The 21,894-nt window shown below is 42.0% G+C and overlaps 1 protein-coding gene across 4 annotated transcripts in view; it reads left to right on the plus strand.

The window, feature by feature from the left end:
- FARP1 (FERM, ARH/RhoGEF and pleckstrin domain protein 1) overlaps window positions 1-21,292 on the plus strand; it is a 202,330-nt gene extending 181,038 nt beyond the window's left edge. For all 4 annotated transcript variants that reach the window (XM_059493238.1, XM_059493232.1, XM_059493240.1 and 1 more), the window contains exons 17-27: window positions 1,224-1,305; window positions 3,945-4,182; window positions 6,172-6,302; window positions 9,307-9,375; window positions 11,312-11,401; window positions 12,503-12,585; window positions 12,928-13,040; window positions 13,534-13,697; window positions 16,132-16,239; window positions 17,240-17,391; window positions 18,469-21,292. In XM_059493238.1, coding sequence (XP_059349221.1) covers window positions 1,224-1,305; window positions 3,945-4,182; window positions 6,172-6,302; window positions 9,307-9,375; window positions 11,312-11,401; window positions 12,503-12,585; window positions 12,928-13,040; window positions 13,534-13,697; window positions 16,132-16,239; window positions 17,240-17,391; window positions 18,469-18,550 — 1,312 coding nt within the window. In that variant the 3' untranslated portion in view covers window positions 18,551-21,292. The remainder of the gene's footprint in view (window positions 1-1,223; window positions 1,306-3,944; window positions 4,183-6,171; window positions 6,303-9,306; window positions 9,376-11,311; window positions 11,402-12,502; window positions 12,586-12,927; window positions 13,041-13,533; window positions 13,698-16,131; window positions 16,240-17,239; window positions 17,392-18,468) is intronic.
- Window positions 21,293-21,894: the final 602 nt, after the last annotated feature.

Here is a 21,894-nt window from a genome sequence, read left to right on the forward strand (position 1 = left end):
TGTCATGGGGGAAGGGAGGATTAAGGAACAGCACAGAGTGAAGATGATTTGACAGTCAGAGGCTTCCTGAAGACAGAATCTGTACTTTCAGTTTAGACATTGCTCGGGCATGATTTGACTGTGGCAGTGTTTATATGAGATAATGGTTTTGCAAAACAGTGATAGTAATTAAAATTACCACTGACACAACCCAACTTCCTACCCCAGTGTAACCTTTGGGTTCAGAAAAAAAAGCCATTAAAAATCTTGTTGAGTACTGATTTTCCTTGCCTAAATAGGCATGTGAGTGTTAACACACTAGGAAAACACACAATAGGAAATTATTAAAGACAACCTATGAAACTGGGTGATGTTCAAATGAACATGGAGTTGTTTATCAATGGAGTCTCTTGGAGAGGGGAACAGTGCTTCTCCCCACACACCTAGTGATTTTCTTTTGACAGCGTAGCTTGATTGGAACAGGTCTGTAACAGGGTCTTACAGTCATGATCTTTCCTCCTGTGTTTTCAAAAAGCACATGTTTAGTTGTTTGGTTTCACTCAGAGCGTGGTATCCTTGCCTGTCTCATACATGGATTATTTAGATGCAGGAATATCCTTTTTTATCAGGAGCAGTGTTGCTCCCAAGTGCTGCACTCATCAAAGTGCAGCTGGCTGGGTGGGAGGCAGCACTTTGCATTTGTAATACCATAAGTGAAGTACTGAATGGAAATTCCTGCCAATATGTAAACACTTATGAGTCAAAGCCAGATGCTGGATGGATTTTTTTTTTTTTTTGGCCCCACTGTCCCTTGCACAAGCAGAAAACTCTTCAGAAGAAGAACACCCCCGGGTCCTGTTCTGGGGTTCAGCCATCGTATCTGAGCAGAATTAACCTCCTGCTCTAAGGTCACATATTCTCATGGGACTCTGATGCCTTCTTTTTCCCCAAACCATTTCCAGCCTTCTCTGGTGTGTTCAAAAATGCTAGCAATTTTCCTTAAAAGTCTAATCCTTCTGTTAAGTGCCTGCCCTCTCTGTTGTCAGAAGTGAAAGGCAGGCTGGGTGAAGGGTGTACTGTACCTGGGAATTACAGTCTGCCAGGAAGATTCCTCACAAGCTTCTGAGCAAAGGAGCATGGGGGTCAGGATTTTAAAAGAAATGAGCTATTGAGTTTCAGTGCTTATAAGTGATTATGCAGTTTTGTTGGATGACTGAAGTGTGTGGCATTTCTGTTGCTGACAGGGAAGGCCGCTCTAATGCTCACATTAAAGGAGATTACCAAAGAATCGGAGATGTTATGCTGAAGAACATTCAGAGTATGAAGGTAGGAATGATCCTATAACTGCTGAGCTTTGACACGGATTAACTTCAGCGTGCTTTTCATTTTCTTATGATGTTGCCTCTTGTGCTGGTTTTGCCAATTCTAATCAAGGCTCATGCTATGAAAGTTTCCTTTGATGATGTAGCAAGCATTTGGTGGATTTCCCTGGGATTTCAGAATTGCAAACTGATTTTAGATTGTCCACCCCCTTTCCTCCACTCTCCTAAAAACAGAAGCAGCAAACACAAAAGTTCAGGAGTATTTAATTTCCAGTTATTTTTTCCTTCAAATAAGAGGGCAAAGCATTGGAATTTGTGTGGCTGAAGAGACTGCTCAAATGCTGAGTGTGCCTATTTTTTCATGCAAATATTCATGTTAAGATATTGCAGGATTAGTGACCATAAGCTGGATATTGATTTGACTTGGAAAAGTTATATTTGTGCACTACAGTGCCAAGTTAGGTGAAAGGTTTTTGAATCATGAGAATAGTTGCCTCTGAAGCCTTTAAAACTAGAAGTAAAACTGCACATATGAACCATAAATCCAGGTGTAATGTTCGGCAGAATTTGCAAGTGTTCTTAGTCTGGCCAGAGCAGTATTCTCAATGCTCTGTGTTACTGGGAAAACAGCATGGAATGCAGGCACATGTGAAAGCTCTACAGGTGTGTACAGTGTGGATGTAAGCTCCCCTTGCTGTAATGCATCCACACCTCCAGGTGTGGGGCAGAACACGGCATTTCACCTTCAGCACGCGGCTCTGCGAGTGATATTGAACTCTCAATAAATCTTTCCTTGGGGATGGCCACTTGGGCATTCTGCAGTTAGTAAATGGAGCAGCCTTGAGTCCTTGGCTGGAGGAAAGGGCACTTTAATCATTACAGCTCTCCCGAGATGTTGGCTAGGACTCGCTTTGTCTTTCAAAAGGACGGAGAGAGACGCGGAGAGCGAAGTGACGCACAAGCGATTACACGGCAGAGCAAAAAAAGGGAGCACAGAAAGCTCCAGTTCCCATCCCCAACACAGCCAGCCTTGTCACCAATAAGGCAGCCTCACTCTCTCTCTCTCTGCACTGTACTTAGCCAGGAACTGCTTTTCCCCCTCAAGATGTAATTCACATGCAGTGGAAGAAATGCAGAGGAGACTTTTCTGCCTCCATCTCTGCTCTCAAGAAGGATGCAGCTCTTCACAAACTGTTTTTAGAGTACCAGAGAGCTTCAGACAGACTTTGCTCTTGGTATCTTGCAACATTATATCGTGTCTCCTTTGCTGTCTGCAGGTCCTTCTGGGCCACTAGTTTAAGGGCAGTGTACAGTCCTCACTGTAACTTAGACCTGGCAGCGTGCTTTCCCTTTTCCCATTTTCCCTTTCCCATTACATTTGCTTTGAGATCCACCACCACTGATCAACTGATAGGTAAAGAGACAAAAGCTAGTTTGACTTAAAAGAACTGCGCAAGAAACAGAAATAAAGTTAGTAAAAACTGTACTTATTTATCATGAGACCTGTTAAAAGATCTGCAAACTGATGCTACGTGTTTAATTAATATAGGAAAGAAGTTAAGAAAAGTAATTAATGGGCAGTCTCTGTGGCAGCCCAGAGGGTCTGCTGTGTCTTTTCCTGAGTTGCAAGCTTGTAAAATGAATATGCAGTGTGTGGAGGAAGCAGCTTGGCTCTAGGGAAGGTATGTTTCTGGTAAACATGTCACAAATCACAGGAGAGAGAGAGTTGACTGGAAATGTGTCAAAAAGCACAAACTTCAGATTAAGACAGAATTTCTTCTCAAGTCCATTCAATTTATGCATTCAGATTCTTTTTGCTGCTGCTTAATATTCTACTATTTACTGGAAACCTTCAGTTGACTGCTCAGAGAGGCTCTGTACATCCTGAAGAACCAGTTTACCTTTTTCAGAACACAACTAATTCCCTGTATAAATTGTTTTAAAAAAATACTGCTGAATTGTTTTAAGGGGGAGTTGTGAATACCTGTGATACTGAGACCTAAATGGAATTACGTATTTAATGCAAACCTCATTCATTGCTGGTGTGCAGCTCCCCTGCTGCCACTGGGATTATTTAGAGACTGCACTAAGGAGAAGAGGATGTAGTCTAAGGATGAGGAGCTTCTAACATACCCATTTCTGTTGGGCAACACCTCTGGTTTTGTGTTTGTTGAGTTTCCCAAGAGATGCAACTTCTCATTAATAAGAGGAGAGCAGAAGCCAGAAGTCCATTTACCTGCATCTCTGTTCCCCAAAATCACCAAAGGGCAACTGGGGCATCTAAATCCCTTCATCCTTTTAGAAAATCCCATTCACAATTTTTGGCTGTCTCTATTGCACCTACTTGCATGATCTGTGTTCATGTTATCTCCTTGCCTTTGGATTCCTCACTGATAAGAGAGTTTTGTTGAATTATGCGCTTTAGTTTTCCTGGGAATGCAGAGGGGGTGGGGGCGTCTACTTCAAATGAGTAATGCCTTTTCTCCTTGGCAAGTGAATATCAGAACCATTGTGTTGTGCAGCAATTCTGTTTGCAAAATCCCCACTGCTGTGCTAGTTGGATGTGTTATTGGATTAGGTATGGGCTGAGTCATGTCTCTCAGTGATTGTTAAGAGCCTCCTCTTTTCTTTCATGCATAAAAGCAACTGACAATTCACCTGCGAAAGCACAATGAGATTTTAATGGAGCTGGAGAATGGGATCAGGAACTCCCGCAAGCTGGAGACCTTCTGCAGAGATTTCGAGCTACAGAAAGTCTGCTATTTGCCTCTCAATACCTTCCTCCTCAGGCCTTTACACAGGCTTATGCACTACAAGCAGATCATGGAGAGGCTTTGCAAGCACTACCCTCCAAGCCACATGGACTTCAGGGATTCGAGAGGTAAGAAAGAGAAAAGGCATCAGTTCCTGGAGCAGGGAATGACATCAAAATCCATTAGAGGTGTATGGCTGGAGGAAAGGAAAACATTTTTTTTTAAGCCTACATAAAAAGAAGATTGAGTTGCAAAATCCACCACTCAGAGCACCATAAGCAGTAGGATTAACAGAAGGATTCTCTTCTATACACATTGTGCCACAGTCTGGGCAGGTGCTTGGAATAGAATTCTGCTGGGGGTTATTAAACACACAGAAATGACAGCAGGTTCGGGAAGCCTCTTGAACTGAAAACAGTTGGAAGGTTGGAGAGAGCACAGGGAACATACCATATGTGCTTGTGTTGTTCCTAGCTTTCCCTAGAGATCCTCTAATAACACAAAATACTAGCCCAGGTGAACCCTTGGTCTGACCCAGTAGGGATGCTGTTATTATGTCTTTCAGTGTTATTTGTCTTCTTTTCCAAGAATACAGTTTGCTCTGTTATCATTTCTGTGATTTGTTTCAGGAGCTCAAAGCAGCCAGCATGGGTTGATTTTGGATTTAGGGCTGTTTTTTTTTTTTCAAACATGAAGAAATTGCCCTCCTGTAGCCTGAACTCACTGCCTGCCATTTCTTTCTGAGGGTTTGTTCTCCTTCCCCTTTGCATCCATCCCCCACACCTGTGTGTCCATTATCTTTGGTGCATTGGTGCAGATCCATGGAAGAACTCGGGCAGGGAACAGTGCTCAGCACAACTGCTCCAGGCATAACATGTGAGCTGAGCTCCCTCAGATGCTGTGGGATGAGACTCCCAGCAGACAGTGCAGGGAATGCAGAGCTAACCTGACCTGTGGCAGTAGGAAATGCCACAGAGACCTGTGACACTGAGGGCTGTGTGACACTGGGGGGCTCTGTGACACGGGTGCTGGCCCAAATCCCTCTGCTCCCTGAATTATCTCAGAGAAGGCAGTGAGTAGTGCCTGCATGTCTTTCAGCCAAGGCTGGGGCGTGAGGATGATGTGTCCATTCTCCTCTCCCCAGAGAGTGTAGCAGGCTTCACTTTTGAAATGCATATGAACATAGGGTTCACAGGTGAAAATAAGACAACAGGAGGACAGTGTGATTTAGAGACCCCATCACTCTGGGATCCGTTTCTTTACTAAGGTTTTGCAGACTCTTTTTAAAGGTCAGAGTCTAAAGGAAGCAAAAAAAAAAGTTAATTTAATCCCAGAAGAGAGCATGTCTCCCACTAGCAGGTGGGTGAACTGTGTACTGAGCAATGATGAAGGAAGATGGAGCCACTGTTGCTGTTCATGGACTGTGGTTTTTTAACACAAATGGCTGTAGCTGCTCTCCTGGCACTGCCAGCCCATGTCTTTGGCCCATTCAGAGCCTGCCCACCCAGCCAGGTGTGCTCCCACACACGATGGCACAGGGTGGTGTCCCTGGAGAGAATGGAGTAGAGCCATGATGTGACTCAGTGGTGTGCAGCCCTTTAGCTGTTCTCATTGATGGGACTGAGAACAAACCCCAAGATTGTATAATTTCAGGTGTTTGCCATCTGAAATGATGAAATAAGTGACACTGCCATTTCCTGCTCTTTTCAAATATGGACCTGACCCAGTGTGCTGCGAGCAGGGGGGGAAATGCATTTTTTTGAAGCACAAAGAACATCCCTAGATTGATCAGAGTTGTAGGAATTTAAGTCCTTTATGAGAATCCATTTGTTGGTGCTCTGGATTGACCATACTCTTCTTATAAAGTTACTGTGGCTAAAACAGGGCAAATTTTTGGGAAATAGATTGTCTCTTTATCACAACACTCCACCCCATCCACTGCATAAGGTGATGTCCAGAGTTTGTGTGGGTTTTAGTCTGCCTGGGTAGCTTTATGCTGTAGAGGAGAGGAGTAGCACAAGAGGGCTCATGAGCTGGGTACTGCTGACAAAAGCCATATTTCTTCTTGAACATTCTTGTAAATTTTTACTGAGCACTTTATGGATTTGTCCATCTAGCTGCTTTGGCTGAGATTTCTGAAATGGTGGCTCAGCTCCATGGCAATATGATAAAGATGGAGAACTTCCAGAAGCTGCATGAACTGAAGAAAGACTTGATAGGCATGGACAATCTGGTGATCCCCGGAAGGGTGAGTAACAGAGTTGTGATTAAGATTTGATACCATTTCAAATCATTAGGTATGTTTCCAAAACCTGTTTATTAGGGGCACCTGTGAAATTGCCTTTCATCATTTGAACCTGTTTCTGTCACCAAAACCTCTCAGATGTAAACACAATAATGCCAAATGTCATCATTTAACCCCAGCCAGCAGCCAAGACCCACACAGCTGCTTGCTCACTGCCCCAACTGCAGGACCAGGTGGAGAGTCAGAAGGGTAAAAGCAATCAAGAGAAGTCATGGGTTGAGATAAAGACAGTTTAACAGGGAAAGCAGAAGCCATGCACACAAGTAGAGCAAAACAAAGAATTAATTCACTGCTTGCCAAGAGCAGGCAGGTGTTCAGCCATCCAAGGTGAGCAGGGCAGGTGTAATGGGGACTTGGGAAGACAAACACCATCACCTCAAATGTTCCCCCTTCCTTCTTCATCCCCCCACTGTATAGACTGAGCATGATGTCACATGGTCTGGAATGTCCCTTTGGTCAGTTTGAGTCACCTGTCCTGGCTGTGACTCCTCCCAGGTTCACATGTACCTCCAGCTCCCTCACCAGTGTGGCTGTAGGGAAAGCAGAAAAGGCTTTGGCTCTGTGTAAGCCCTGCTCAGCAATAACAAAAACATCTCTTTATCATCAACCCTGTGTTCAGCTACTTGTGCCCAGCACAAATCCAGAACACAGCCCCATACCAGCCATGATGAAGAAATTAATTCTACCCCAGCCAAAACCAGCACACCATAGAAAACAGCACCTTTAAAGCAGGAAAAGGCAATCCTCTTTATTAGCTTTTTATTGACTTTTAAAGTTTTGTCTTTTGTATAGATCTGGACTGTTTTAGGCAATTCCAAACATCTTTTATAACAGAGGCAGTAAAAGTGTAGCATTTATCACAGCATTCAGAGCCTGAGCAGTTGCACATGTCTTCTTCCTGCCCTTATTTTTTTTTCCCAGGCCCTGATGCTAGAGCTTGATAGATTAAAGGGGAGTAAGGCATTTGTGCTGGAAGAACTTCAGCCCTTTCACCATGCCTTGCTTTGAAACTCATGGCCCTGTGGAGGAGCAGTCTCTTTAGTCTAACTGTAACATTAGGCAATAATTTTTGAGACAATGTTGCCCTAAGTAAACACTTTTAATTGTGCCATAAGAATACCAACATCTCCTTCTTACTTATCATGCCTTTTTAAAATCAAAAGCTCATTTCAGAACAAATGACCCACACTGTAATATTTGTAGCCTTTTTTATTTTCTTAGGCACATGTATCTGTGTGTGCAAACTTGAGAGTTGTCTCTTGCTGAAGTAGTTTCCTTCCCAGTCCCTTGACTTTTGCATGTAATACACAAAACCAGAGCTTGCAACGAGTTTGATGTGCCATTGGGAAGGCAGTGCTGAGCACAGGTATTTCTGCATTTGTGGCTGTTCCCCACTTCCTCCCTTTACCTTTTCCCTGTCTCCAAGCAGCTGCCACAGCTCATGTTTCTTTCTAGTGATCCACAGACTGTTCACATCCTTGGCAAGTCCCTCAGGACATTTCACAGCCTCTGCATCTCTCTATCACATGAAATTAAATGCTGTCATCGGGTGTTTTCTGCTACCCTAGTCTATTTAAAGTCTGAGCAGTCTTCCTGTCCTAGGAAGTTCAAGGAAAAGGCAGATGGGGGGCAGAAGTTGTTTCCCTGCCAAGACAAGAAGCATTGGCCACCACGCTCTGGCACATGCCCAGGCTGTTGCTGCTTCCAGCCCTTGGCTGTTCTGGCTCTGACTCAAGTCCCTGCCCTGGTGCAGGCAGGGCTGGGAGGCAAACGCCACTGTAACCCCATCCTCTGCAGGCTGTCCGGAGCCTGTCTGGTGCTGCTGAGCTGGTTCCTGTGCTGCACAGGAGAACCCCCGTGGCTGGCTGTCCTTGCAGGTGGCAGTGACCTGCAGCTGCATCCATGCAGTCCCCACCGCTGGCCGTGCTGGTGCTGAGCCTGCCTGGGACCGTTGGGTGCAGGGACATGGCCCCAGTTATGATCAATACTCCTTGGTGGCCAACAGCAGCTTCCAGGAGCCTAGTGTGGCACAGGGATAAGCACCTCTATCCATTTTCCACCCTTCAGCCCCCAGGCAGTGCAGGTGGGGGGACCGGACACACCAAAGCAAGCCTAAGGCATTTGTGTTGTTTCTCTGAAAAGGCTGATTTGAGCCATTTTATTCCTAAGATGCAGGTGGTTAAGTGCTTTATACAGGTTTTTACATCCGCAGTTATGAGTAGAATGACCTTAGAAAGACTGTAATAAATAAATATGAACCTCTTAGCAGAAGCTGGAGGGAGGGACAGAAAAATTGTATTTTCATGGCTTTCAGAGAAATATAAGAGTGAATTGCTGCATAGTTCACAGCAAACCTAGGAAATCCAGTGTTTTGAAATGTTAGATGTGCTACTTTTCCTCTATTTCCATCCCTAAACATTCTTAAACACTGTGGTTTGGATTAATGTGCTGTATTATATGACATGATGGTGCTGGGATAACTCATACTGCCAGACAAATGTCTTTCTTTGTCTGCTGCTAATGGTGATGTTGTGTAGCTGGTTTTACACTGCAGTGAATGAGAGCAGTGTGTGCCATATGCACCACAGAAGATTACCAGTGGCTAATCAAGAACACATATATATCATTAGTTTTTATGTGATTTGTGCTGTGAAAAATACTCATTAAAAACTGGGGAAAGAGGGGGCTGTCTGAAGGAGTTATTGTCAGGTAAAAACAATTTTGCTTACCTGAATTTTCTTAATATGAATGAAAGGAGTTTATCCTAAAGACACTTACAAACAGGAATTATCCTATAAATTAGATTTCTAACATATTTAATAAAATTAAAAGTCTTGGTCACTGAGAGTCATTTGTATGACCAAGAAGTCATATTTCTGTTTATATACTAAAAAAAATCATAATTTCTGCAGGAGATAAATTTTTGTCTTGTATTTGTTTCCCACAGGAGTTTATTAGGCTGGGCAGTCTTAGTAAGTTGTCTGGAAAAGGTTTACAGCAACGGATGTTTTTTCTGGTAAGCAGGAAGACAATTTTTCTTTGTACAATGAAATGTAACTCAAGGCATCTACTAGACATAACTGTTAGACTTGAATTTTGAATTACAGTAAGTATTTTAAACAGCCTTATTTAAATTAACATAGTACATCACCTGTGCAGCTGGTTGTTAAGAACTTACATTTCTGTTCAAATCCAATATTCTCTTTGCAACTACTTCTTACAAAGAGAAAACTATTTTTGATATGACAGTGTGAATATAATGATAAAATAATACCTCCTTGCACCTTGTCTTAAATAAAAGCATCATTACAAAATGAAAAGTGGCACCACATGGGATAGTGATCATATTCAGAGAAGATAGAGTGACTCCTAGTGATACGAACAATAATTCATATAATGCTCTCAGAACACATCACAGAACCAAATTTTTCCAGAAATCATCCAGTTCCAACACAAGTGCCCAGCATGTTGATGGATCTGCCTGTACTTGGAGATGCATTTTGCAAGTTTTGTACTAGGGAAGTTTGTCTCCTCCCACCACTTTGACGTTACGGTGATCCCACTCACTCTCTGATCCACAAGAGTCCACTGGATAAAAAGACTCCTCCTCTCTTTTCTTCCCAGCCAGCTGATTTGCTCCCAAACTCCTCAGGTTACTGCTGTTGTGGCCTTGGGACACCCAGCAGGGTGCACAGATTTTTTAGTACACAAACCCCCGAAGAGTCAGTGCAGTGTGGCAGAAGAATGCTTCTTTGGCTTCTTGTGTGCTAAAGGTGAAGGCAGTAGCTGTGTAGAAAAGCTTGTGAGTGTGCTAGATTTTACAAGGTGTTTGACATTTAATATTTTAAATGAGCCAAAGATATAACCTGATAAATCTACCTGAGTAGGATTATCCTCTGCCTTTAAAGGCACTGAAGGGGAAGCCTCAACGAATACGGTGCCTGTTTTCTTGCATACCAACAGATACTAGATGATGCCTTGGTTATAAACATGAAAAAATCTGAGAACTAGACTCTCAAGTCAGTTGCTTTTACTGTCAAAGAAATCTTTTATCTGTCTTAAGCACCAGAATCTATTTGGAGGTAAAATCCCAGGTCAGTACTGTGAGATTCCAAATGCACATATAATCATTGGCATAATTAAATCCCCCTCTAGTGGCTGATCCACAAAGTTTCATGAATTGCTGCTGCTGCATTGTAGAGGACTGTGGCAAGAGCTCTGTTTCACACCACAGAGTGTGATTTTCTTGATGCAGCCATCTGGTTTGAGAAAAACACCCTTTGACCCAGGTGGCCCAGTGAAAATATTCTGTTCATTTTATGGCAACAAAATGCAGGCAGTCATTTGACATGCTTTGGACAACTGTTGTTACCTGCAGGAAGCTCTACAAATTGAGATTTTCAGTCTCTTCAATTTGGTATTTTTAACATAAAATCATCTACCTGGAAAAAGGTCTCCCAGCTTCCTTTTGAATATGGGGAGTAAAAGACAGGCACTCTGTTTACAAGGGCTGAGTTGGACACACCTCTTGGGCAGGTTTAACTATCTTTTCTCTCTAAGCAGGAGAAAATACTGGTGAAGGACACACCTTCCACAGCTTCAAAGTGAAGCAGAGTGTGAAATGTATGAAATGTACTGCTCTGTTTCACTGCTGTTGTGACTTGGTAGTTCTGACCCAGAGATCACAAAGGGAACATTAGAAGGCATCGAAAAATATCCAGTGGAAAATTATGGAAACATACCTAAACCTAGCCAGAAAGGAGGGCAGGGAAGATAGCAGGTGCTGACACTAGGTAGTGGAATATTGTGGAAGCCAATATTTTGGATTAATGAATTAGGAGTGCCATATAAATACCCAACTTTCCTGTATTCACTGTTCTCTTTTAATTTTTTTTTCACATACATACATGCCAGCCAACACCATTCTAATGATGCTTATCCTTGCTTTTCAGTTCAATGATATCCTGTTGTACACAAGTAGAGGCCTGACAGCATCCAATCAGTTTAAAGTCCATGGGCATCTTCCACTGTATGGCATGACAGTAAGTATTGTGAGAGCTTAAGGGATTCGTGCTTTAGTGGCCATTTGTGGTCCCATCTTAATTGCTTGATGGATTTCTGCTGGGCTGAAAACAGCAGAAAGAGAGGTGTTCTCTAAATCTGCCTTGGGTTCAGCATCTGTTCCTGCAGCCTTCTGCACAGAGGTCATCACATAGCAAAGTGAGCCCCCTCATTTTTTGTGTGTAATACAAAGATTATGTGTAATACAAAGAAAGAATTTGAGCTTTCCATAAAGAGGAAAAGGCATTTTTGAGGGCTGCTTCCTCACAATACAGACTTCTTGAACATGATTCTTACAAGTAATTCATCCCCAATTCATTATAGATGCACACAAGACAAGTAAACAGTAGCAACAATCTAATTTCTATTAAAAAGGCATTTCCTAATGTTTTCAGTTCTGTATCTTAAAGCCAAAGTAGTGGGAATCTGGCGGCAAAATGTTATTTGGAGCTCTTGTTGCAATTCTTCTGGAAAACAGCCATTTCAAGCCAATAGCACTTATTTACCTCTTCTTGTGTTGTTCCAAAAATATTTTTGCTGATTTTAAAGAGGTTTCATTCCCTCCATTATTTTCAATGGAACTTCTCACTGTTTGGTATCAGTTCTTTGCTGTTCTCCTGAGAATTGAATTAAATTGTCACTACCACAGTAATTGATTTTCTCTAAACATTTGCAAGGTTTCAAGTTTTATCTAGCATTTCCAGGAATCCACTCAGTGGTCGGTGGCCATTTGGCCTGGACTTGCTCTCAGCAGAACTGTGCTATGCTACAGCTCCCAGAGCACTCCCAGCATTTAACACACCCTTTTGTACAATAAATCACTCTTCTGATAAAAATACTGCTATTTGCTTGGACACAAAGCAGACAAAGCCATGCTTTTCGTTCAAGATGTTATTGCAGAACTTACTATTTTTCCAGCTTGCAAGGCACTGTTTTTTTCCTCAACACCTAGCTCAAATTTGTTTGTGAGCATTTCTCCTATTTTCTTTTCCCCGATGGTAAGAGCTCATTCAGTTCACTGTTTCACCTTAAGAAATATGTACTTCCTACAATCTGACTGCATTTGGCCTTTTACCTCTCAGATGGAGGAGAGTGAGGAGGAATGGGGAGTTCCTCACTGCCTGACACTACGAGGTCAACACCAGTCCATCGTTGTTGCTGCAAGGTAATTCAGTGGAGACAAAGTCCACATGTGAGCTGTGTTTCTCTGCAGCTGTCACAGTGGGACAGAGAGGCATCATTTTGTTTGTATTTGCTCCTAAAACCATCTTCTCAAAGGTATATTCTTTCCTGAAAGCCAGTTGTTAAGAAAAAAGTGGATGGGACACAATAGAGTGGCAACTGTGCAAGCTGGAACCAAAACTAAGTAATCAGGGAGAAAAATGTAGCATCTTTGTGTGTCTGAATTTATTTATTTCAGTTTCAAATAAGCTCAGCTTGTGTCTGTTTCTTAGAGTTTGCTTTCAGCTTGTATGAAAGTGAATAAAACCTGAATTTTCATTGTTAGTTCCCGCGCTGAAATGGACAAATGGACTGAGGACATCCAGATGGCAATAGACCTGGCCGAGAAAAGCAGTGGCCCTGCCCCAGAGTTACTGGCAAGCAGCCCACCTGACAATAGTAAGTAAATGCCAGAGTAGGTTTTATTCACTTTTGTCAGTATGATTGGTGGCTGCTTCTAAGCAAAGTGGTGAGAAGTGCTGGCCGCAAGTCAAACTGAGACATTTGAAGTTGATTTATACACATATATATGTATAGCTATATTGAGATATGTGCCATTTTAATGTTCTTGTTGAAGTTAGCAGAAAGTTTTATTTAATAGAGAAGTGACTTAAGCATAATGGTTTCAGGAACTATTTGGGCAGTGCCTGTCCTTGGAAGGTATTAAAAACACCAACAAAGCATGGTAGTTAGCCTTTAATTCTAACACTTGCAGAAACACATTAAATGTATAAACTATAATAATCTATTTAAAGTCTGCACAAAACTATTTCTAAAATGGTGTTTTAAAATTAGTTCACAATACTGCGGACAGAATTGATTTGTTTAATTTTTCCAATTATATATGTTGTTGCATAGAGGAAGAAAGATGCTTTTTCCCTGCATTTCATAGAGTCTCCTGATGAAACTACTGTAGACCAGGAATCTGAGGACGACCTCAGTGCATCCCGCACCTCACTCGAACGTCAGTCACCCCACCGTGGCAACACTACGGTGCACGTCTGCTGGCACAGAAATACCAGTGTTTCAATGATCGACTTTAGTATTGCTGTGGAGGTATCTGCCTCAGAACCACCTGAACTGCAGCTCCAGGCTCGCTTTTCAATGACAATTTCCTTTTTGCTCCTCCTTAACAAGTACACTGTTTCCTTGTCTCCTCCTGGGAAGTTCCAGGCACGGTTATTAACCTGCCTCCTGTATTCCCAAACCATGGCATGAACCGTCACTCAAGCAGCACAGATCTGCTCCTGTAGTGCACCTCTGTACAATCAGTTAGAGCAGTAATTTTCATAGAAGCAACTGTCAAAAAAAAAAAAAAGCTGATGGCCTTTAGAATGTACAGCAGTTCAAACTGTCTTAATGCTTTCAGTTACAGAGGCATTAAGTCATGCTCGAGCGGAAAGGATATTGTCTTTAGCTGCTGCAGCCAGAGTTTCAATTATGTGTATTACTAACTTACTTTCTTTACCTAGCCATCTTTTCTGGAACCTTGTCTCATTGCTCAGTCTCATCTGCTTTTTCTTTATTTGCATTTTCCACCTCAAAATAAACCCCTTTTTTACCACTCTGATCACAGCTAAGCCAATTTGATACACATTTGTTAATTCTGTACTCAACAGCCAAGGTGCAGACATTGTCTTTTCAAAGATTGAAAGATTTCTAGCTCAGTGTAGGTTTTAGGATGAAGTAGTAAGCCTGCTGAGGTGTTCTTCCTTCACTGAAGAGAGTCCAAGGAGCTCTGTGTACTTTATCACAGCCCTCAGCAAAGGGAAATTTATGCTCTATGAAAATGGAAGGAGTCTTAAAGCTGAGTGGATCTGCACTCACATGGCAGCCCTCAAACATTAGGCCACCACTGCTCTAGAGAAGAGATACTGATGCAGAACACAGTGATGTAAGGACAAACATATCCACAGTTTGTGTAACTGCCTCTGTTTTTAAACAGGAGGTGAGTTTGTTGCTGAAGTATGACAAAATATTCATGCTAAAAAATGCTAACTGTAGAGCCTCATTTCTGTCTCACGTAGGTGGGATTTTCCATTCTTCATATCCTTATATCCTGCAAGGGAGGAATAGTTCAGCACAGGACAAGGTCTCGTATTTTTCCCTAAAGCCAGAGGCCTTATTATAAACAGATATAGAACTTATACCAGTGACTCATTCTAATGATTAAAACATTTAGTTAGGCAAATCTAACTAGGTCTGAGATCAGTGTTCATTGTTGCTCATTTTTGTTCCTTCCCTGTGCCTCCAATGAACACAGAGCAATGAAGACCAAGCCACCCTGGAGCCATGCGTTGTTCTGTGAAACATCTCCAGCTCCACTGCTGCTCCATGCGTGGCAGGGCCCGCTCATGCTCACCTCGTCCTGTTGGTGCCTCTCACTTCAGCATTATCGTTTATTTTCTTTGTGTCTCTCCCTCCTCTCTGTCTCTCTTGTGGTAGAAGAGCCTCTCTCTGTCAGTGACTGTTCCTCCCTACCTGCTGGACTGATCAGTGATCAGCGGCCTGTTTCCATTTCATATGTCTGCTGGTACCGAATGCAAAGCCTGTCCTTTTATGATATCCTCCAGAGTAATGAGGTAACAGAAAATTAAGGAGTACACCTGTAACTTAGGGCAGGGAGGCAGTTGTCCAGATATCAGAGAACAGGATGAGTTAAAGGAAAGGCTTTAATGCATATCCAAGGCTGGTGAAATGAATACTTCATTTGTAGTAGCTACACCAGGAACCCCAGATTTCAACTATTAAGCTTTACAGATTGTTAGCTTCTGCATTAGATAAAGAAAATTATGTAAACGGCTATTGTGATCCAGGCAAGAGCCCTACAGTCAACAAGGAATGGGAAATCCTTGATAATTCACTGAGAACCCCCCTTCATTTGCAAGGAACAATGATGCCTGTCTTTCCATCTTCACTATATGAAGAGCAGTTGCTAAAACCGGCCATTGAATACATGTACTTGGTTATGGCTGTCTCCTCCTTTATGTTAAACTATCCAAAATCCAGCTAACATTAAGGTGAACAGTCCTTGTTTTTGAAATCTTTGAAAAGTACCATGTGAAGTCCCTGGGTACAGAGACCTCAGTCTCTATCTGCAATTCTAAAGTATGTCATAATTTTCCTTTACATCACAAGTTCATGTCAGACTTTCTGTTTCCATTCTATTTAAGTACCATTTTAAAAGAAGACAGTAGGATTAACAAGACTGAGGTTTAGTAACAGATTACCAAAAGCCACCTCAGTTGATAAAATAATTAGTGTAGTAGCTTTGAGTTTTTGGAAGTACCCAGCTGCAAACAAAAAAATATGTAAAGTACTGCTCAGCAGTAGAAAAACGCAGAAGAAATGTACGTCCAGTCAATTGAAGAATTTTCATTTATAACCAGGCCACATAAAACCAGATAAAAGCAAATAATTTTTCTTACAATAACTAGAAAGCTGCAGGCACCTTTCACTGTTTTACTTGACTGCTTTTGATCTGTTTCAGAACCAACTGTCTGGAAATCTGCTAAGAAAATTCAAAAACAGCAATGGGTGGCAGAAGCTTTGGGTGGTGTTCACCAACTTCTGCATGTTCTTCTATAAATCGCACCAGGTAACCGACTGGGCAAGTGTGAGTGGCTGGAGGTGACAGTGAGGGGTTCTTTTCCAAAGAGGCAGCTGAGAGAAAAGTGGGTATCAGTCAGGGATGCTGTGGGCTGGAGCAGCAGGTGCACTGGGCACAGCTGCACACACAGCCTTCACTGCCACTGGCACACAGCAGGGCTTGTTCTCACTGCTCCTGGCCCAGTTCTTTCCTGAAGCTCTCAGCAGTCACAATGCAGATCATTCTTGAAAGCACAGCAGAGCTCACCACTGCTCAGAAGCTGTGGTAAAACCAGGCTTTTATCACTACAATTAAAAACTTAATAGTGACTTTCAAATTCTGTTTACCATGACTGACACTTAAGCCAAACAAGAGAACAGTGGTCAATGATTTAATCTACCTGAGCAAACATCCTACCGCAAAACTAGGGGATTTCTGTTTAGAATCTCTTGGACTCCTGAATCTGTTTGAGCAGGGTATAAGCACAAAGTAACTCAAGTTGCTACATTATACATTGTTATAGAAATCCTAAATGATGAAAGAAGGAATTGGAGGATATTCCACACGTAAGAGAGATAAAGAAACCGTTGCCCATGCAGTAACTGCACTTCAGCAGTGACCCTGCTGGGTGGCCAGCACAGCTCTAAAGGAGTGGGAATTTGCAAGCTGAGGATGAAGCTGGGTGGTGCCCTGCCAGTGGCAAATGATGGAGCATTATATTCATCAGTTTGAAAGTAGTGAAACTCCAAGATATTAGCCACCTTTCCTTCAAGGAAATACTGAGGGGATCAACCTGCAGCAGATCCTTATGCAGAGGGTCTGTAATGATGACCAACTGAAACTACCAGACAATTTATCTTACTGCAATTCTGTAAATCTGGTATTTTTCTGCACATGTGTAGAAACACAGTGATCTTGAAATGAGGTTGTATCTGCTTTCCATTTACTTACATGCTCTCTTTATTTAAGGGCATTTGATCTCACAGCACTTTCCATCGTATCTTTTCAGGACAATCATCCTTTAGCCAGCCTTCCTTTATTGGGATATTCACTTACCCTTCCTTCTGAATCTGAAAACATTCACAAAGATTATGTGTTCAAGCTACATTTCAAATCCCACGTGTACTACTTCAGGGCTGAAAGTGAATACACCTTTGAAAGGTAAGTTTGTTTTTGAGAGAAAATTTTTGTTAAATTTCAGGAGCATTCTTTCAAAGGTTAGTAGATACAAAGTTTATTAAGTAAGTTGGTTCAGTAATACAGGCAAAGTGGTTCAGCACAACTGGAGAAAGTTTTTAAAATTATGAAAGAAATTTTAAACCTGATGCTGCTAAAATCAAGTGATTGGTTGTGATGATATGGAAGCAGTAATAGTAATTACTGCAAAACCTGAAATTATCCAGTCAAAATTGATCAGGCTGGCTGTATGGGGAGCTCCATGCCTCAGCCTTCAGGAAAGATGCGAACAGTAATCACAGGACACCTCAGTAACTCTTCAGAATAGCTTTGCTTCCTTTAGTACAACTGCATGGAAAAATCACACCTGAAACAAAATTACAATTTTTACAGAAGCAGCTGTTCCTACTACATATTTATGCCACTTCACCATGTAATTTTTACACCTCCCACTGAACTTCAGGTGAATGGAGTCTGGGAAAAGGCACTAATCCTCCTAATTTGTGGTTTGTGATTGTTCATACAGGGAACTAATTTAGCTCTTTTATATTAAGCATGAACATGTCAAAAATCATGATGTCTTCATCAAAGAAAGCTGCTCTTAACCTTTAGCCATGTCAGTCCAAAACTATAAACAAGGCAAATTGTGAGAAAGTGATGATAAAATAAAAACACAAAATGCCGTTATCAGTTCTAGGAAAAAGAAGCAGAAATTGCAGCTAAAGTACATTTTTTTGCTCTCAGATTAAGAATGGCTGGTCTCAATTGCTCATTGCTTGGACCACTCAGGAAAAAGATATTTGGTGTGTGCAGAGCAAGTAAAATCACTATTAACTTCACAAGTTTTGGGACCCATACCTGCTGTTTGGGACCTGCTGTCTGTTCTCTCTTACAGTTTTGGAAGTTGCCTTGAGACAGATTTAGGGGTGAAGTAGGAAGATGCTCCCGCAGGCACTAAAAATCAAACTGTACAACCAATAGCACAGACTGTACCTGTCAAGAAACCCTCCCCTGGGAACTGACCTTCCTTCTGTTTGTGTCTGTCCTGGTGCCTGCTCACAGGTGGATGGAAGTGATCCGAAGTGCCACCAGCTCTGCCTCTCGCGCTCGAGCTCTGAGTCACAAAGAGCCTCACGCCTATTGACGGCCGAACGAGCCGCTGTGGTGATTGTCCAGCAGCTACTGATTTTCTAGAGAACATTTGAAACTCTTTTTCTCCCTCCAAGTTTAGGAAAACTTTCACTTTGGTAAAAGAAGAGAATTGAGTATGGTTTTGCAGAAACTTTCACAACTCCTCAGCAAAACTGTTTAAGTTCTCTGAATATACAAACTAGCTTACCATCATCCCAGTGGCTGCGGTTCATTTCATGTCTTGTATGTTGTCATTCTGTGCTGTTTTTAGCTTGTGCCAGTATTAAAATATTGTCCTTATTAGAGTGCCAAATGCCAAAAGACATTTTGTTGCCTCAAAGATTGCACCTAAAAGAACTCCCAGATGACTGAAATATGAAAACTTTCTCCTCTGAGGCAAACACTATTTTCTTCTCTTTTCATAAAAATATATTATTTTTTTTTACCATGTTAATCTGTAGACTGCTGGGCTTTTAAATGTAGATGGATTTTCACAGTATAGAATATAATTATATATACAGCAAGCAGTCTAACAGGAATGAGATAACTTTCAGATTTCATGCTTTTTCCCCCCAGTCTTTCTACATTTAATCTGCAACGATTTACTAATTTTCTGTGTTTAACAAGGAAACAGTTGACAGCTCATTCTCATTTCCCTTTGGGGTCACAAATCCATGTGGTATAAATAAAGTATAGGGTTCTTACCTAACCATTTTTTTGGTGCAAGTTGACCAAATCATTCATCTGTTGGCTTTGAAAAGTGAGTACTACTTGCAAGACGAAAAATTTTTAAAATAATCCAGTGCAATATTATTTGGGCTGTTAATGTACTGTGAATGGTTATGTACGAGGAGAAATTAAAGGCTGTGGTGACATTCTGCTGTTTGTTTTACGAACTTGAAAGAAAACCTGTATGCTACAAGAACTGCAGCTATTTGTGATTCATTTGTAGTGTTTTGGTAACTAAATTGGTCTAAGCTGGGGGGTACTATGAAGCCCCGAGTTTTCATTCTGCTTGCTACACATCCCAAATTGACTTGCAGCTTATTGTTGGAATTCAGTCTCTCCCTCTCTCCCCTGGGGCTCAGGCAGACAGAGAGTGACTCACACAACCTGCAGCAGAATTACCCATTTTGTATGCCTAGCTTCAACATCAGCTGGCTCTGCATTTTGGATAAATTGGTGGTGCTGAGAAGGTTGGCAGCACTGTATCTGCAAGGCTTAGATGCTTTCCCTTGTGTTCTAAGAAACATTGTCACTAGGGTGATGTAAAACTTCCACTGGCAGAAGTTTGCTGTGCTGGTAGCACCCATCACCATTATAGGCCTTGGAGGAAGCACGGTGCTGAGCAGAGGGGGCCTGAAGGTCAGTGTGGGAAAGGAAGCTGGGCAAGTTCTATCCCTGCTTTTTCTTCATCCAGCTGCTCGCTCTGTTAATGGCTTGTCTGTGTGCGATGTGTAAAATGGCTTCTTACAGCTTTGCTCACAACAAAAGGGAATAAAATACCTCACACCACCATTGTATATATGCCTGTTTCGAGACAGTAAAGTGTTCTTTCTGTTACCCCAACCCCAGACATACCTCTGTCCAAGATGAGGATGGGCTCCAAACCCTTTAGGACAAGCAGCAGTCCTCACGGCCAAGTCCAAGCACATCCTGCCAAAGGGAAACTCTTTCCAGAGCATTTCCTTCAGCTGCAGCCCCCTGGGCAGGCAGAGTGCTGCAGCTGCACTTTGCCTCAGCTGGTGCCCCTGGCTCTCCACACCAGTGCAGTAATCACACCTACCCTGGAGCACTGCCTCTGGCTAAGATGTGCTGAAGGACAAACTTGGAAAGCAGGTAGGAAAATCTGAAGCCCATTTTCTCAGCTGCAGGTCCCACTGCCTTGTCCATTCTGAGCCTGTCACCCTGCCCTGTAGTAACATACAGGAATTCCAGTGCTTCAGGAATGTCCAGGAATGTGAGCACTGATCTGCATAGTGAGGAGAAGAGGAAATAGCACAGCACAGGTGAACAAAAACTCAGCTGCAGCCATACTGGTCTGGGAAAACAATGCTGGAAAAGCAACAGCACTCGATGTTGCTGTGAAGTAAAATGCTGCAGACCTGGTTCTGCCAAAAATTATTATTCAGTGGTAAAATAGTACCTTACAAGACAGGGCCCTGCCTCTTCCCTTTAGAAGTGTTGTCTCTAACAGTAAAAGGCTTTTTTTTAATGGAAATTATATTAAGGGCCATGCCCTTAATTCAGCCAAACTGAATTTTAATTTAGAACCCTGGGGCTTGTTGAATAGAATGTTCATTAACTGCTGTCTGCTGCAGTAGTTTATTCTGAGCTCTCCAAAGAAATCAAGCAACTTTCCTCATTAAGTTTCATTTTTACACAAGGTGAATTTGGAAAATAAGGCAAAGACCAAAATGCAGTGATCTTTATTTTAACAGCAGAGACCAAGTTAAGCTGTGGGTGCAACTTTTAGAATACCCACCTAATCACCATTTTTACCTTTTTGTATTTTTCCTATAAAAAAAGTTGCACACAAGATTTTTTTTTCTTCTCTACTAGTGTGATTTTTAATTTCTTTTTAAAATGGAACCATTTGAACTGCTGTCACCTGTCAGCACTTTTCTAGGTGTCTATTCCCAGGGTTAACCCAAAACTGAAATGATAGTAAGAGAGTAAAATCAATTGTCATGATGCTCCTATCTTGGAAATGGGCAGAGTCCCCATGTGTGAATAAAACTCAATGTACTAGAAAGCTCTAATGTAGAACCACTTATTTTTAATCCTGATTCACATCATAGCACTGCCTGTTCAGCCCAGCAGGTTTGCAGAGAGGGAGGGTCACTGTGTGCCAGGTCAGGAGCTATCACAAACACATCTCTCTCAGCTGCAGGCAAACCTCAGATGGGGCACTCCAGGAGATTTGCTGCTGGTGCTGTTATTACTCACCATGAAATAGCTGCCAGTTTCCAGTAATGGACAAATAAAAACAAAACAGGGATTTCATTGCCTCAGGAGGTAGCTCCACAGGCAAAGGGATCAAAAAAGCCTGGACTCCTGTGGTTTTTTCAACAAGATTAAGCATCTCCACCATTTATCTGCTGTCTAATTTAATCTCTGTTAAGATGTGTTTGATAATATACCTCTAACCTAACTCTTTTCAGAACATTTTATTTGAACAACACTGACACCTTAATGCCTTTGTAAATTCAGCTGAAACCAGACAAAAATGACAGACTAAAAGACAAGTCAGCAGGTAGGGGAAAACATGCTGTGATTGCAGAAATCTTGATGAAAGTCTCTGACTAAGGAGGAAAAAAATTTGTTTTAGAGACAAAATCAGGTGTAATAGCCTGC

This window comes from Ammospiza nelsoni, chromosome 2, assembly GCF_027579445.1.
Source record: "Ammospiza nelsoni isolate bAmmNel1 chromosome 2, bAmmNel1.pri, whole genome shotgun sequence".
Taxonomy (NCBI): Eukaryota; Metazoa; Chordata; class Aves; order Passeriformes; family Passerellidae; genus Ammospiza; species Ammospiza nelsoni.